This window comes from Anguilla anguilla, chromosome 16 (assembly GCF_013347855.1).
Source record: "Anguilla anguilla isolate fAngAng1 chromosome 16, fAngAng1.pri, whole genome shotgun sequence".
NCBI classification, from domain to species: Eukaryota; Metazoa; Chordata; class Actinopteri; order Anguilliformes; family Anguillidae; genus Anguilla; species Anguilla anguilla.
The window spans coordinates 2,622,753-2,637,216 of NC_049216.1; the positions used below are offsets into that span (position 1 = coordinate 2,622,753).

The following is a 14,464-nucleotide window of genomic DNA, read 5'->3' on the forward strand; positions in this document are numbered from 1 at the left end:
ATTTGGTCGATGCCAAGATTAATTCATATTTAATGGATAATTTCATATATACACGTACAGATTACGTTCAAAAAATATTGTATCAGGGACCAAAGACGACGTTGCTTTGTCGCCACATCAATAATGAACGTGTCAGGAGGTAGCCTGGCAGCTGGGCCAGATTCGCTGGGGGATTGATCATTGGAGTCTGGGTGCACATGCAGATCGGGGCGTAAGCCGATTCGCCGGTCGCGGGAGTTGGGGGTGTGGCGCAGCTGTTTCGTGTTTGCCCTAACGAGCTTGCAGGGTTAAGGAGGCAGGTGAGAGGGAGAACGTGAGAGAGGCCGGGGGTGAATGTTGGGTTCCTCAGACAAGGACTTTTAGCTTTAGTTTGTTTGGTTTTGTTGGGATTGGTGGGTTTTTTTTGTTAATGCTATTGAGGGCCGGAGTTGGAGAGTAATTTAGGAGAGTGTGGTGTGTGAGGGGTGTGTACGCCCCTACCTGCGTTGGGGCTCTGTGGAAGGGAAGGGGAGGGCCGGAGTTGGAGAGTAACAAAAGAAGCCGGGGGGAAGTAGGAAGAGCGGGGCTGGTGCGAGAAGGTGGCGTGCTCTGTTTTTATAAATTAAAAACAAATAAAAGTCTGCCTTTTATCTGCCTTGTCCTGATCTCCTTGTGGTGGGTGGGTTCCTGTACCAAAAAAGCATTGTCGGGTGGCGGGAGTCAGCTGGGGCTGCTCCTGACCTTGACAAATGCACCGCCCGTTATTGTGCGACGGATATTCAAAAGATAACAGTAGCACAGGGTGATGAGAACAGTGTCACAGAGCAAACGTTCGTGCTGCCGCTCACTCCCTATGTAGTGTGCTACATCTTATATAAAACACGTTTTCAACAAACAAGAACGCCAAGTTACTCACCCATACAAGACATACCCCGTCTATAACTCATTCATTCAGACAGCCAAAATCCAGGCCTGCCATTAAAAGTATTGATATCTAAATGACGCCATGTTACGGTACTACAAACACTATAGGCTATCTTGCCTCACCGAAATTGCATAAGATGTATTCCAAAGCAATGCTATCCAATATTTCCTCAATTCTTTCAAGTCACTTGGCCCTGTGTGTATAAGCATGCACTACATTGACAGGCCAAACATATGTGTGGATGGCTTTCTCACAGTCAAGATGGATTGAATAGGCGTGTATATGTCCAATTTGTATTGGTATGTATGTATTTCGCTGCCCAGCCTTTCTGTTGCGTGAATGATAGTATATGTCTTGGTATAAGTGTGTGTTCGTAAATGTGAATGTAACATGCTGCGAGGGAAATGTCCCCATGGGGATAAAGAAGTTCTCTATGTATGTATGTACAATATGTATTTTACATGCAGTATTTATTGTACATAGCAAATATACAATAACTTGTACATGTACTGAAATTCAGTTCAGAAGCAAGTATAAACATGTTTTCTGGAGAAATATGCTTCCTGTAGTTACTCAGCAGCAGTTTTGTACATGAATTTCAATGTGTTCCCTGAAGCAATTCGAAATATTTGACTCTTTGATGTGACACAAAGTTTGCATGACATTGTAAAATGGTAAGATTACAAAACACAGGGCCAAGTGACTTGAAAGAATGGAGGAAATATTGGGTAGCATTGCTTTGGAATACATTTTATTTAATTTTGGCGAGGCAAGATATTGTTTGTAGTACTGTAACTTGGCGTCATTTTGATATCAATACTTTTAATGGAAGGTCTGGATTTTGGCAGTCTGAATGAATGAGTTATAGACGATGTATGCTTTGTATGTGTGAGTAACTTGCCATTTTTGTACGTTGAAAACGTGTTTTTTATGAGATATCATTTCTTTTTGCAAAGCGTTTTATTATGAGAGTGAGAAATGCGAAATGACACTGCAAGAAACGGTTGTGGATTATGGCTATCCTTGTGTGAATTTGTACAGTCTGATGAGCGTGTACCATTTAGCAGTTTCGGTTTGCCTTATATCAGGGGTCCTCAATCTTATCCAGAAAGGGCCGGTGTGGGTGCAGGCTTTTGTTCCAACCAAGCAGTTACACACCTAATTCTACTAATCAACCACTGGGGTCTTTGCAATGGATCTTGACTAGCAGAGTCAGGTGTGTAACTGCTTGGTTGGAACAAAAGCCTGCACCCACACCGGCCCTTTCTGGATAAGATTGAGGACCCCTGCTATATATGTAAAACAGTGGCTGTGACAAAGGGTGCGGTGGTGTAAGTGTAAACGCATCAGAAGCACAGGTGAAATATGGCTCACGGATTTGACGGCCATCCAATGAGCCTTGATTGACAAAAGAATCAGCAAGCCAGTAGAATTAGAGCTCCCTCGGTCGCAACTTGTGTACCCTTCTGTCCTGCTCCGTTTTCTGTTATTTCGTGGAGATGCACTTTTAGTGTTTGTAAGGTTTATAAGGCATTTTGATAGGCTTATCTGCTGGTAGGAATCCTCTTCGCTGTTTTGCTAAGCTAGAACCGGAAAACTTGATAGTGGAGAATAAGAGCAGACGCATATGTCCCAGCAGGCTTTGCATATGAGAAAATGACAACAGTGTGAGATAAATTAGGAAAAATTATGAAATTGCGTAGTTGAAACAATATGTTTTTAGCAGAATGGGCATGTAGGTGAAGGTTGACATGATCACAGACTATAGTGCAAAGTAAATGAAGTGACCATGCTTAGTTTCCTTATCAAGCGGTTTATATAACAGTCTGTATAAAACATACTAGTTAAAGTGGAGAGTTAAGTAACGTGTGAAATGTATTGAACTGCTGTGCTTTTGTCATGTTCAGTACTAGTAGTTATAATTATGAGTGAGTCATGATTTTAAATGTAATGTTTTAATGGGGAGTTGCAGAACGTACATACGTAGTAATTGTTTGTATGTGGCTAGATAGAGAACAGGGTGAGGTAACATGGATGTAGAAATGTGGCGTTTGCCGATAAGAAGGTTTTGTACAGTAGCCAAGTGAAGAAATATAGTTAGTAGAAATGGCAGAATGGTGAACTGGTGTAACTTTCTAATAAAATGAATACATCTGCCGTCATGAAATGCTTTTGGGTGGCCGTGAGTGAGTTTTGGTAAAGAAAATATAAAAGCGTAAGAAAACGTTAGTGTAAAAGAGGAAATTATCTACCGGAGGTTTACCAATCTGTGACTTTGTCACATTGCGTGAAATATCATTAGCAAACCTGTTTGTGGTTTTAAAGAAGAACACAGACCAGTAAGCACAGAAGAGCTCCCGTTGAATCCATATGGCTTTGCAATATTGTAGCCGGTTAATAACTGAATGTGCAGACGGTATGTCATAATGCAGTGCATACGTTCGGTGAATGGCGGGTAGATATGGTGCAAAAGCAATAATTGAGAAGTAGCAGACAATCATTAGTGAGGGTAAAAGCAGGCTGAAGAAATGTGCTCCTAGCTGGGCTTGAACCTAGAACCCCACATTCCCAAGACTGGGAACTTGCCCACTACGCCACAGGCAGACTAGCTGTTTAAACTAGAAATGTTTCAGAATAAAAAGGTATGGGTATTTTGCGTGTGTATGCACGTTTTTGATTGGGTCGTGTAGGTGAAGATTTGGTTGGTGTCGGTAAAATGTCCAATGGGGAGACATGTTGCTAGTGGGATTGGCGGCAGGAAAAATGCGAAGAAGAAGAAGAAGAAGAAGAAGAAGAAGAAGAAGAAGAAGAGGAGGAGGAGGAGGAGGAGTTGTTCATGAAATCTGTCTGTTGAAATGGGGTCAGAATGTACAGAATCTAATGTTTTTAAGGGCTGAGTGTTTGTGGCTGTTATGGTTATTTCTGTGGGGAACCCTGAAAAGTGCCAAACTCTTGGTGCTGTATAGGTATGGGGCATGCCCCGCCAAGGCGTAACTTAGAAACAAGTTGCGCAATGTGGGTGGCTGCTTCTGTCACTGTAGTGTAACCACAATTCAGTACATTTTGAAAAGTCATTGCTTGTCTGTTGAGCAGGTATGTTAATATTACCTCTCAAAGAAATGGTTTTACTGTAGGTTTGAACCTGGATCTGCTGCACATCAGTTGAATGGATTAGACCACCAAGCCGAAGGCAGAAGTATAGTTTGCACACCACCCAGTCTCTGAGATGACCCTGAGCCCCTAGTTATCACAGGTTCAGATTAGGGATGGGTACAAGTAATGGATGAATCAATTACTCATCGGATACGCGCTGATTTTTTCACAACAAAGGCCGTGCATGTGCAGCTATGCGTTGGAACTTGGCTCCATTGATTAATTTAATGTTTTCAAAAAATATATATATAAATGTGTATTTATGCTTTTTGTTAGTAAGTCGTTGAGTAACGAATCTACTCCACTTACCAACGGTTAATGAAATTCTGCCTTTTGTTTGCAATGTGGGTGGCTCTTAAAAGAGCCTTTGGGTGAAATTCTTATGCTAGTTTACTTGGAGCTGGTGTACTTTGTAACAGCCTTTGTTCCCTCAGACACTGCGTGTTTGGCCAGCTCTCCGGGCAGCAGAAGACGCACTGCAGTCTGGATCTCCCTTGAAGTGATGGTGGACCGCTTATTGTAGTGAGCCAAACGGGCGGACTCACCGGCGATACGCTCGAAAATGTCGTTGACAAATGAGTTCATGATGCCCATGGCTTTGGAAGAGATGCCGGTGTCAGGATGAACTTGCTTCAACACCTTGTACACGTAGATAGCGTAGCTCTCTTTCCTGCTCTTTCTGCGCTTCTTTCCGCCTTTCGCAGCAGTCTTGGTCACGGCTTTCTTCGAGCCCTTCTTGGGCGCTGATTTTGCAACTTCAGGCATCTTGCACGTTGGAGTGGAGAGAACGCAATTGTGTCTCGTAATTAAAGCGTCTGACCGGGGATGAATGCAAATTTACATTCCCCTTTTGCCGGTGACGTCAGACCGATTCTCATTGGAGGCTGTTGGTCCACGATTTTATGTTCAAAATCTATTGGTTCAATACGGCGGGTCGGCAAAAAAAACATAACGTCTGTCTTTCTTCAGAACAAAAGACCCCCTCCCCACCATTTTCTTAACCGATGTGTCTTAACTTTCTTACTCTTGTTAAAGAAATTCTCAATGTACTTTCATTGCAGTTACTAATGTTCTAAAGTCCATTGCACTCTCCCTTTGAGCAATAATTTGCTTTAAAAAACGTTTACTTAAAAACGTGAACATTTGAGCAACTGCTTGTGCCATCGAAACTGAGGCGATACAAATAATCCCAAAGGGGAATTCTAAAAACACCACGAAGGGTACCAAGTACCTTTCAGTATACAACATTTATCGCAACTTCGCCTAGAATTAGCCATTTTATTTCACAGTCTGCTCGATTTCGTATTGCCTTGCGTATTACTTCAATAGGCGTTACTAGTACGCCGACCAGTACAGGAGAGCGATTATTGCTGCAACTGGCATCGACGGTGCATTGGTGTAACTCTGCTAGTTCCCTAAATAAGCACACAACTGCAGTAAAGCGAAGGCATTGTAGCAGGTTACACCGACAAACACTGGCGACGCAACCCTCATTTTCTAAATAACTATGTAATAAGGGCGATTTCACCTTTAGCCAACCGGTACCACGTTCGTCTCTGGGCGGGTGAGAGGTTCGGGTTCTAATTGCACTCAAATGGTAAACTAACAAATGTCTGTGGGAGTTTCATTTCTGAAGTCAAACCAGTACATTCAACAAATAAAAAATTAAGAGCATCTGCTGAATGCCGGGAATGTAATATAACCACAACTGCTAGGGGACCGCCTACATATGTACACGGCTCGTACAAGTTCACCTTACACAATATTACAGCAGTAGGCGCGCTGTCTTTATGGCACTCATAAATGCGTTATCATGAACAAAATGGACGCCAAAAGAAACTAGGAAATTCTGCTTCGTATAGGGAATGTGGGTAGCTCTAAAAAGAGCTTTTGGGTAATTCAGCAAAGAAATGAAGAGGAAGATTTATCCACCAAAGCCGTACAGAGTGCGACCCTGACGCTTCAGAGCATAAACTACATCCATAGCGGTGACGGTCTTTCTCTTGGCATGCTCGGTGTAGGTGACGGCATCGCGGATAACGTTCTCCAAAAACACCTTCAGCACTCCGCGAGTCTCCTCGTAGATAAGGCCAGATATACGCTTGACTCCTCCACGGCGAGCTAAACGACGGATCGCTGGCTTAGTTATCCCTTGGATGTTATCACGGAGAACTTTGCGATGACGCTTGGCACCTCCCTTACCAAGTCCTTTTCCACCTTTCCCTCGACCTGACATTTTTTTTGTTTTCAATAGAAAGTAAGTACGCAGTTTTTAGCTTTCGAAACAAGACAAATATATGTGCGCAAAGACGACCCGATTGAAGCCACGTATGAACGAAAAGGCGGCTCTTGCTAAAGCCCGCCTCCAGCTCTCCCATCCCTCCGAGTATATGCGGCCCTGCTGCTGAAAGAACAAGTCGCATGAGAAAAAAAAACATCTTCGAGCATAGTGGAACGCCAACAGTGCCAAAACATCTTTTAAAATACGTTTCGTGGGGGTTATTTTTGACAAACTCTTGGTGCTGTATCGGTATGGGGCATGCCCCGCCAAGGCGTAACTTGGCTGGATGGTATACCTGCCATCCCAATTTGTTAACAGGTGTAAATAGGAAAATACTGCACGTCTTTAGACTAATATAATGAACGTGTCAACACGACAGATTTTGATGAGATACATTTTGACGTGATACAATATTCATTTTTGACGTGTTAAAAGCTGACGTGTTGGCAAAATTAATATCTGCTATGTCTTCTTTTAAGTTTAATTGCGATTGCCATCCTTCATAGTGCATTCACGCAATCTCCTTCTTTTTTTTCTGTCATGAACTAATGACTGTTTTTTGACTGTCAGGAACGATATTATGTAAGTACGATAACACATTAATTCAAGGAGTAAAACAAGTAGGTTATATGAACTCATCCGCTACTTGTATACGCCAGTATTCCTTCCAGCGTCAGATCCTTTAACCCAGCTGTTCGTAAATTCTCAATTCATATTTACTCAATAGCCTAACACATGTTCTACATACTACTGTTGACATTCCTCACAGACGCCACTATAATGTTTACCTATGATATGCAGGTTTTGTTTTATCGACTGTGCAATTAATAATGTGACCAGGTAGGAACCTTATTCACCATTAGCGTTCCCAGAGAGACCATAGATTTGGGTGGAACAGGTACAGGTATAGGTGTCATTTATAGACACGCCACAGACACACAGGTCTTTGTTCTCACCGTGCTGGTTCACACTGATGGCGCCCCTGTGGTTTTGTGCCTGTTTTCAGTCTTAACAAAAACAGTCTTCCTGCTGTCTACAACCGTGCAGCGGTTCTGTCACTGTTTTGGTCATTTTGTAATTATTGTTTAATTGCGTCCTCCCATGTAAGCATCATAGCACTTTTCCTTATGGTCATGCTCTGCTGCAGTCCAGTCACCCTTGGTATCTCTTACACAGCCCACAGTCCTCATGTTTGCATATGTTGCACAATACCAATGGTCCCTACTACAGCCCACAGGCCTAACGTTTGTGTATGTTGCACAATACCAATGGTCCCTATTACAGCACACAGGCCTGATGTTTGTATTTTCCACATTACAGATTGTGACTGAGCTGGCGGGCCTTCTGCAGCATAAGCCTGATATTATTGCACCATTAGAGCCTTTCCCTCTTAGTAACCTGGGGATCGAAGAGGTGCCACAGGTGAATTGGCCTATTGTTTTGTTGGTTGTTAATTGTACCTGCTTGCTCCTACAAGCTTTTAATTAAGAAAGACAGAAAGAAAAAATACTTTTTCTAAATAAAACATCATAATTTTCTATTTTTGTCTGAGATGTTGTTTTCTCTGCTGCTGGCAATCTGTCAGTATTTTAGAAACATGTAATTACATTGAGCTTTTTAGAAAACCCTCCATTTTAACAATAATTTCACTGGTGTTGCTGCCTAGTCTGGTTTTACTGGTATTATCAGTGACATGAACAACTTAGTTGCATTGTGAATGCTTGTGGTCATAGCTGTTTTGCTACTTATTTGTAACAAAATCATTTTATTGTAAAATGGCAACCAAAGGTGGCAACCAAAGGTGTTACTTGTGTCACTGGTGTTAGTAAATGTCCCTCTATTGTTTCCAAAAAGTTGCCTTTGTAGGTGTTACTTCACATGACACGTTATTTTACGTTTTATATTTGACTTTAATGGACTAAAAATTATTGCTTTAACAGAAGAGCAAGAATTGTAGTCTGTTCGCCAGTCTACACATTTGGTCAAATGTTTGGCAGTTAAACCCCTGCAACAATTCCTAGAGTGAATGCTGTCTAAAACTAATCTGACTTAAACATGCATTGGCCAGCTTGCCACTTGCAGAAAAGACTAAAAATAAAAATCCAGTATTTTATCTAGCTACCATTGTGACTGGGTAATTTGAAGAATGGGGGTCTACACAACGATGAGAGTGATTGTGTATTCTCTCTCATCGTTGTGTACACCCCTTTCCTTCAAATCTTTTAGATATGCTGCCATAGCATAACACCCTGGGGCATTTCCATGTTACACTTATACCACTACATATGCAACAGTTAACTCCTTCTGTATCGCCCCATATTTTTCAACACAAGCCCGAAAATGACATACCCAAAATAAAATGGTTGCTATTCATGATCCCTTTTGAGTACAGGCATAATCTAAAAAGGTACCTCTAGGAACTTTGTTTTCCAAGAATCGGAATTACAAAAAAGTAACAGAAGTGCAAATACAGTGGCAGTAGAAGTGGAAGTTTTATTTATTTATTTATTTACCTGAATTGCTTGATTTCTGGGTTCACACTGTTTGCCAAATTTTCCTGTTTTTCTGTAAGATCTTTTTGATGGTGTCTATGTAAAAAAAGAGTTATAAAATACAATTTATTCAGATCTACATTAATTCTCTTGGTTCGTTGACCTTGTGGACCATTTATGGCCTAAAATGACTTTCTAGATATTATTTTCACTCAAATGGGAAATGGATGACAGCCTTTGACTATATCCGTTGAGATTTTTCCTGGCATAATTGGGATGGCAGGTATGCCATCCCGCCAAGTTACGCCTTGGCGGGGGCATGCCCCATACCTATACAGCACCGAGAGTTTGGCACTTTTCAGGGTTCCCCACAGAAATAACCACAACAGCCACAGACACTCAGCCCTTAAAAACATTAAATTCTGTACATTCTGTCCCCATTTCAACAAACAGAATTCATAAACAACTTCACATGTCCACACAATAAAGCTCCAAACTAAGGGGATTTTGCGTTTTCTCCTTCTTCTTCTTCTTCTTCTTCTTCTCTTTCTTCTTCTCTTTCTTCTTCTTCTTCTTCTTCTTTTCCTCATTCTTATTTTTCCTGCCGCCTATCCCACTAACAACATGTCTCCCCATTGGACATTTCACTGACACCAGCCAAATCTTCACCTACACGACCCAATCAAAAACGTGCATACACACGCAAAATACCCATACCTTTTTACTCTGAAACATTTCCAGTTTAAACAGCTAGTCCGCCTGTGGCCTAGTGGGCAAGGTTACAGTCTTGAGAACACGGAGTCGTAGGTTCAAGCCCAGCTAGGAACGTGTTTCTTTAATCTGCTTCGATCCTCACTAATTATTGTCTACTACTTATCAATTATTGCTTTTGCACCATATTTACCCGCCGTTCACCGTTCAGTTATTAACCGGCTACAATATTGCTAAGCCATATGCATTATGACTTACCGTCTGTACGTTCAGTTATTAACCAGCTACAATATTGCTAATCCATATGGATTCAACGGGAGCTCTTCTGTGCTTACTGGCCTGTGTTCTTCTTTAAAACCACCGGCAGGTTTCCTAATGATATTTCACGCATTGCATAGCTATGGCATGGTGCTGCACTAACGAAGTCACAGACTGGTAAACCTCCGGTTGAAGGCTTGAATCCCGACTCGCCCTCAGGCAGATCATTTCCTCTTTTACACTAACATTTTCTTACGGTTATATTTGCTTTACCAAAACTCACTCACGGCCACCCATATGCATTTCATGACGGCAAATGTATTCCTTTTATTAAAAAGTTACACCAGTTCACCGCTGTGCCATTTCTACTAACTATATTTCTTCACTTGGCTACCGTACAAAACCTTCTTATCAGCAAACGCCACGTTTCTACATTCATGTTACCTCGCCCTGTTCTCTATCTAGCCACATAGAATACAAACAATTACTACGTATGTATGTTCTGCAACTCCGCAATCTAAACAGCTAGTCCACCTGTGGCCTAGTGGACAAGGTTACAGTCTTGGGAACACGGGGTCGTAAGGTTCAAGCCCAGCTAGGAACACGTTTCTTTAACCTGCTTCGACCCTCACTAATTATTGTCTACTACTTATCAATTATTGCTTTTGCACCATATCTACCCGCCGTTCACCGTTCAGTTATTAACCGGCTACAATATTGCTAAGCCATATGCATTATGACTTACCGTCTGTACGTTCAGTTATTAACCACCTACAATATTGCTAATCCATATGGATTCAACGGGAGCTCTTCTGTGCTTACTGGCCTGTGTTCTTCTTTAAAACCACCGGCAGGTTTGCTAATGATATTTCACTCATTGCATAGCTATGACATGGTGCTGCACTAACGAAGTCACAGACTGGTAAACCTCCGGTTGAAGGCTTGAATCCCGACTCGCCCTCAGGCAGATCATTTCCTCTTTTACACTAACATTTTCTTACGCTTATATTTGCTTTACCAAAACTCACTCACGGCCACCCATATGCATTTCATGACGCAAATGTATTCCTTTTATTAAAAAGTTACACCAGTTCACCGCTGTGCCATTTCTACTAACTATATTTCTTCACTTGGCTACCGTACAAAACCTTCATATCAGCAAACGCCACGTTTCTACAATCATGTTACCTTGCCCTGTTCTCTATCTAGCCACATAGGCTACTAACAATTACTACGTATGTACGTTCTGCAACTCCGCTTTAAAACATTACATTTAAAATCATGATTCACTCATAAGTATAACTACTAGCACTGAACATGAGAAAAACACATTCGTGCAATAGATTGCACATGTTATTTAACCCTCCACTTAAACAACTAATGTTAAATACAGACTGTTATATACCGTTTGATAAGGAAAATAAGCTCGCTCATGGTCACTTCATTTACTTCGCACTATAGTCTGTGATCATGTCAACCTTCACCTACATGCCCATTCTGCTAAAAAACATATTGTTTCAACTACGCAATTTCATCATTTCGCCTAATTTATCTCACACTTGTTATTTTCTCATATGCAAAGCCTGCTGGGACATATGCGTCTGCTCCTATTCTCCACTATCAACTTTTCCGGTTCTACCTTAACAAAACAGCAAAGAGGATTCCTACCTGCAGATAAGCCTATCAAAATGCCTTATAAACCTTATAAACACTAAAAGTGCATCTTCACGAAATAACAGACAACGGAGCAGGACAGAAGGGTACACAAGTTGCGACCTAGGCAGCTCTAATTCTACGGGCTTGCTGATTCTTTTGTCAATCAAGGCTCGTTGGATGCCCGTCAAATCCGTGAGTAGCCTACATAGCTACACTGGCCATATTTCACCTTTTCTGATGCGTTTACAATTACGCCACCGCACTATTTGTCACAGCCACTGTTTTACATAGCAAACCGAAACTGCTAAACGTACACGCTCATCAGACTGTACAAATTCACACAATGATAGCCATAATCCACAACCGTTTCTTACAGGGTCACTTCGCATTTCTCACTCTCGTAATAAAACGCTTTGCAAAAAGAAATGATATCTCATAAAAAACACGTTTTCAACGTACAAAAATGCCAAGTTACTCAAAAGTATTGATATCAAAATGACGCCAAGTTACGGTACTACAAACAATATAGGCTATCTTGCCTCACCGAAATTTAATAACATGTATTCCAAAGCAATGCTACCCAATATTTCCTCAATTCTTTCAAGTCACTTGGCCCTGTGTTTTGTAATCTTACCATCTCATAAAAAACACGTTTTCAACGTACAAAAATGCCAAGTTACTCAAAAGTATTGATATCAAAATGACGCCAAGTTACGGTACTACAAACAATATAGGCTATCTTGCCTCACCGAAATTTAATAACATGTATTCCAAAGCAATGCTACCCAATATTTCCTCAGTTCTTTCAAGTCACTTGGCCCTGTGTGTATATAAGCGTGCAGTACATGGACAGGCCAAACATATGTGTGGATGGCTTTCTCACAGTCATGATTGATTGAATAGGCATCTATATGTCCAATTTGTATTGGTATGTATGTATTTTGGTGGTCAGCCTTTCTGTTGCGTGAATGATTGTATGTTTCTTGGTATAAATGTCTGTTCGTAAATGTGAATGTAACATGCTGCGAGGGAAATGTCCCCATGGGGATAAATAAGTTCTCTATGTATGTATGTACAATATGTATTTATTGTACGTTGCAAATATACAATCACTTGTACATTTAGTCAAATTCAGTTCAGAAGCAAGTATAAACATATGTTTTCTGGAGAAATATGCTTTCTGTAGTGACTGACCAGCAGTTTTCTACATTAATTTCAATGTGTTCCATGAGGCAATACGAAATATTTGACACTTTGATCTGACACAACGTTTGCATGACATTGTAATATGGTAAGATTACAAAACACAGGGCCAAGTGACTTGAAAGAATTGAGGAAATATTGGGTAGCATTGCTTTGGAATACATGTTATTAAATTTCGGTGAGGCAAGATAGCCTATATTGTTTGTAGTACCGTAACTTGGCGTCATTTTGATATCAATACTTTTGAGTAACTTGGCATTTTTGTACGTTGAAAACGTGTTTTTTATGAGATATGTATAACAGTGGCTGTGACAAATGGTGAGGTGGCGTAATTGTAAACGCATCAGAAAAGGTGAAATATGGCCAGTGTAGCTATGTAGGCTACTCTCGGATTTGACGGGCATTCAACGAGCCTTGATTGATAAAAGAATCAGCAAGCCCGTAGAATTAGAGCTGCCTAGGTCGCAACTTGTGTACCCTTCTGTCCTGCTCCGTTGTCTGTTATTTCGTGAAGATGCACTTTTAGTGTTTGTAAGGTTTATAAGGCATTTTGATAGGCTTATCTGCAGGTAGGAATCCTCTTTGCTGTTTTGTTAAGCTAGAACCGGAAAAGTTGATAGTGGAGAATAGGAGCAGACGCATATGTCCCAGCAGGCTTTGCATATGAGAAAATAACAAGTGTGAGATAAATTAGGCAAAATGATGAAATTGCGTAGTTGAAACAATATGTTTTTTAGCAGAATGGGCATGTAGGTGAAGGTTGACATGATCACAGACTATAGTGCGAAGTAAATGAAGTGACCATGAGCGAGCTTAGTTTCCTTATCAAACGGTATATATAACAGTCTGTATTTACCATTAGTTGTTGAAGTGGAGGGTTAAATAATGTGTGCAATCTATTGCACTAATGTGTTTTTCTCATGTTCAGTGTTAGTAGTTATACTTATGAGTGAATCATGATTTTAAATGTAAGGTTTTAATGCGGAGTTGCAGAACGTACATACGTAGTAATTGTTTGTAGCCTATGTGGCTAGATAGAGAACAGGGCAAGGTAACATGAATGTAGAAACGTGGCGTTTGCTGATATGAAGGTTTTGTACTGTGGGAAATAAATTTAGATGTACTAAAAAACACAAGCCCATTGTATGAGGAAAGATATGTAGTTAGAGAGCACAGGCCCAGTGTATATGGGAAAGGAGTGCATCAATGAGCACCAGCTGTCTCCCCCCTAACGTATCATCCGGCTAGCAAAGGAAGAAAGATACAGGTGGACCAAGGTCGACCTAGGCAACCAAAATGTGGGAAATAAATACAAATGTACTCAGAAAACACAAGCCCATTGTAAGGGGAACCGGCAGCAGGGGAACGCTTCATACTAAATAGATACAATAAGAACAAACACGTAATACACACATAATTTCTGCCCTGCTGACTAAGCTGTATAAAGGCGCCTTTGTGAAACTAACGGAAGCTTCTGCCTTTTTTGGAAAATGTGTTATCAGAATATGTGACTTATGATAGAAGGGGGAGGGTGAGACAGGCGGGAGACGAGCACTAGGGAGGGGCTGATAAACAATGGTGTCTGAGAATTGGGTGTCAGATAAAAATAATGATGTCAATAACATTACGTAATTAACAAAATTAAATGGGAAGTACTGGATTTAAGCTACACAACAGGAGGAGTTAGAAAATGGATATAAGAGGCAGTTGGCCCGAGGGGAGAGTGTGTGTGTGGGTGGGTGTGTGTGCGCGCACATGGTGTGTGTTTTGGGAATGCTTGGAGAATGATCTGATGTATTGTCTTTA

The 14,464-nt window shown here is 41.1% G+C and overlaps 3 protein-coding genes across 4 annotated transcripts in view; 1 reads left to right on the plus strand and 2 right to left on the minus strand.

Annotated features, from left to right (window-relative positions):
- Window positions 1–5,856, minus strand: part of LOC118215112 (histone H2B-like) — a 195,963-nt gene extending 190,107 nt beyond the window's left edge. The window contains exon 1 of one of the 2 annotated variants that reach the window (XM_035395557.1): window positions 4,603–5,856. In XM_035395557.1, coding sequence (XP_035251448.1) covers window positions 4,603–4,822 — 220 coding nt within the window. In that variant the 5' untranslated portion in view covers window positions 4,823–5,856. Of the gene's footprint in view, window positions 1–4,366 lie in introns of both variants that reach the window. The other variant, XM_035395558.1, reaches the window with a different exon arrangement.
- LOC118215099 (protein NLRC3-like) overlaps window positions 1–14,464 on the plus strand; it is a 162,173-nt gene that overhangs the window by 74,046 nt on the left and 73,663 nt on the right. The window lies entirely within an intron of this gene.
- On the minus strand, window positions 5,928–6,321 carry LOC118215118 (histone H4). Its single transcript, XM_035395565.1, has one exon. The coding sequence runs from the start codon at window positions 6,291–6,293 to the stop codon at window positions 5,982–5,984; it is 312 nt and encodes a 103-aa protein (XP_035251456.1). The 5' UTR covers window positions 6,294–6,321; the 3' UTR covers window positions 5,928–5,981.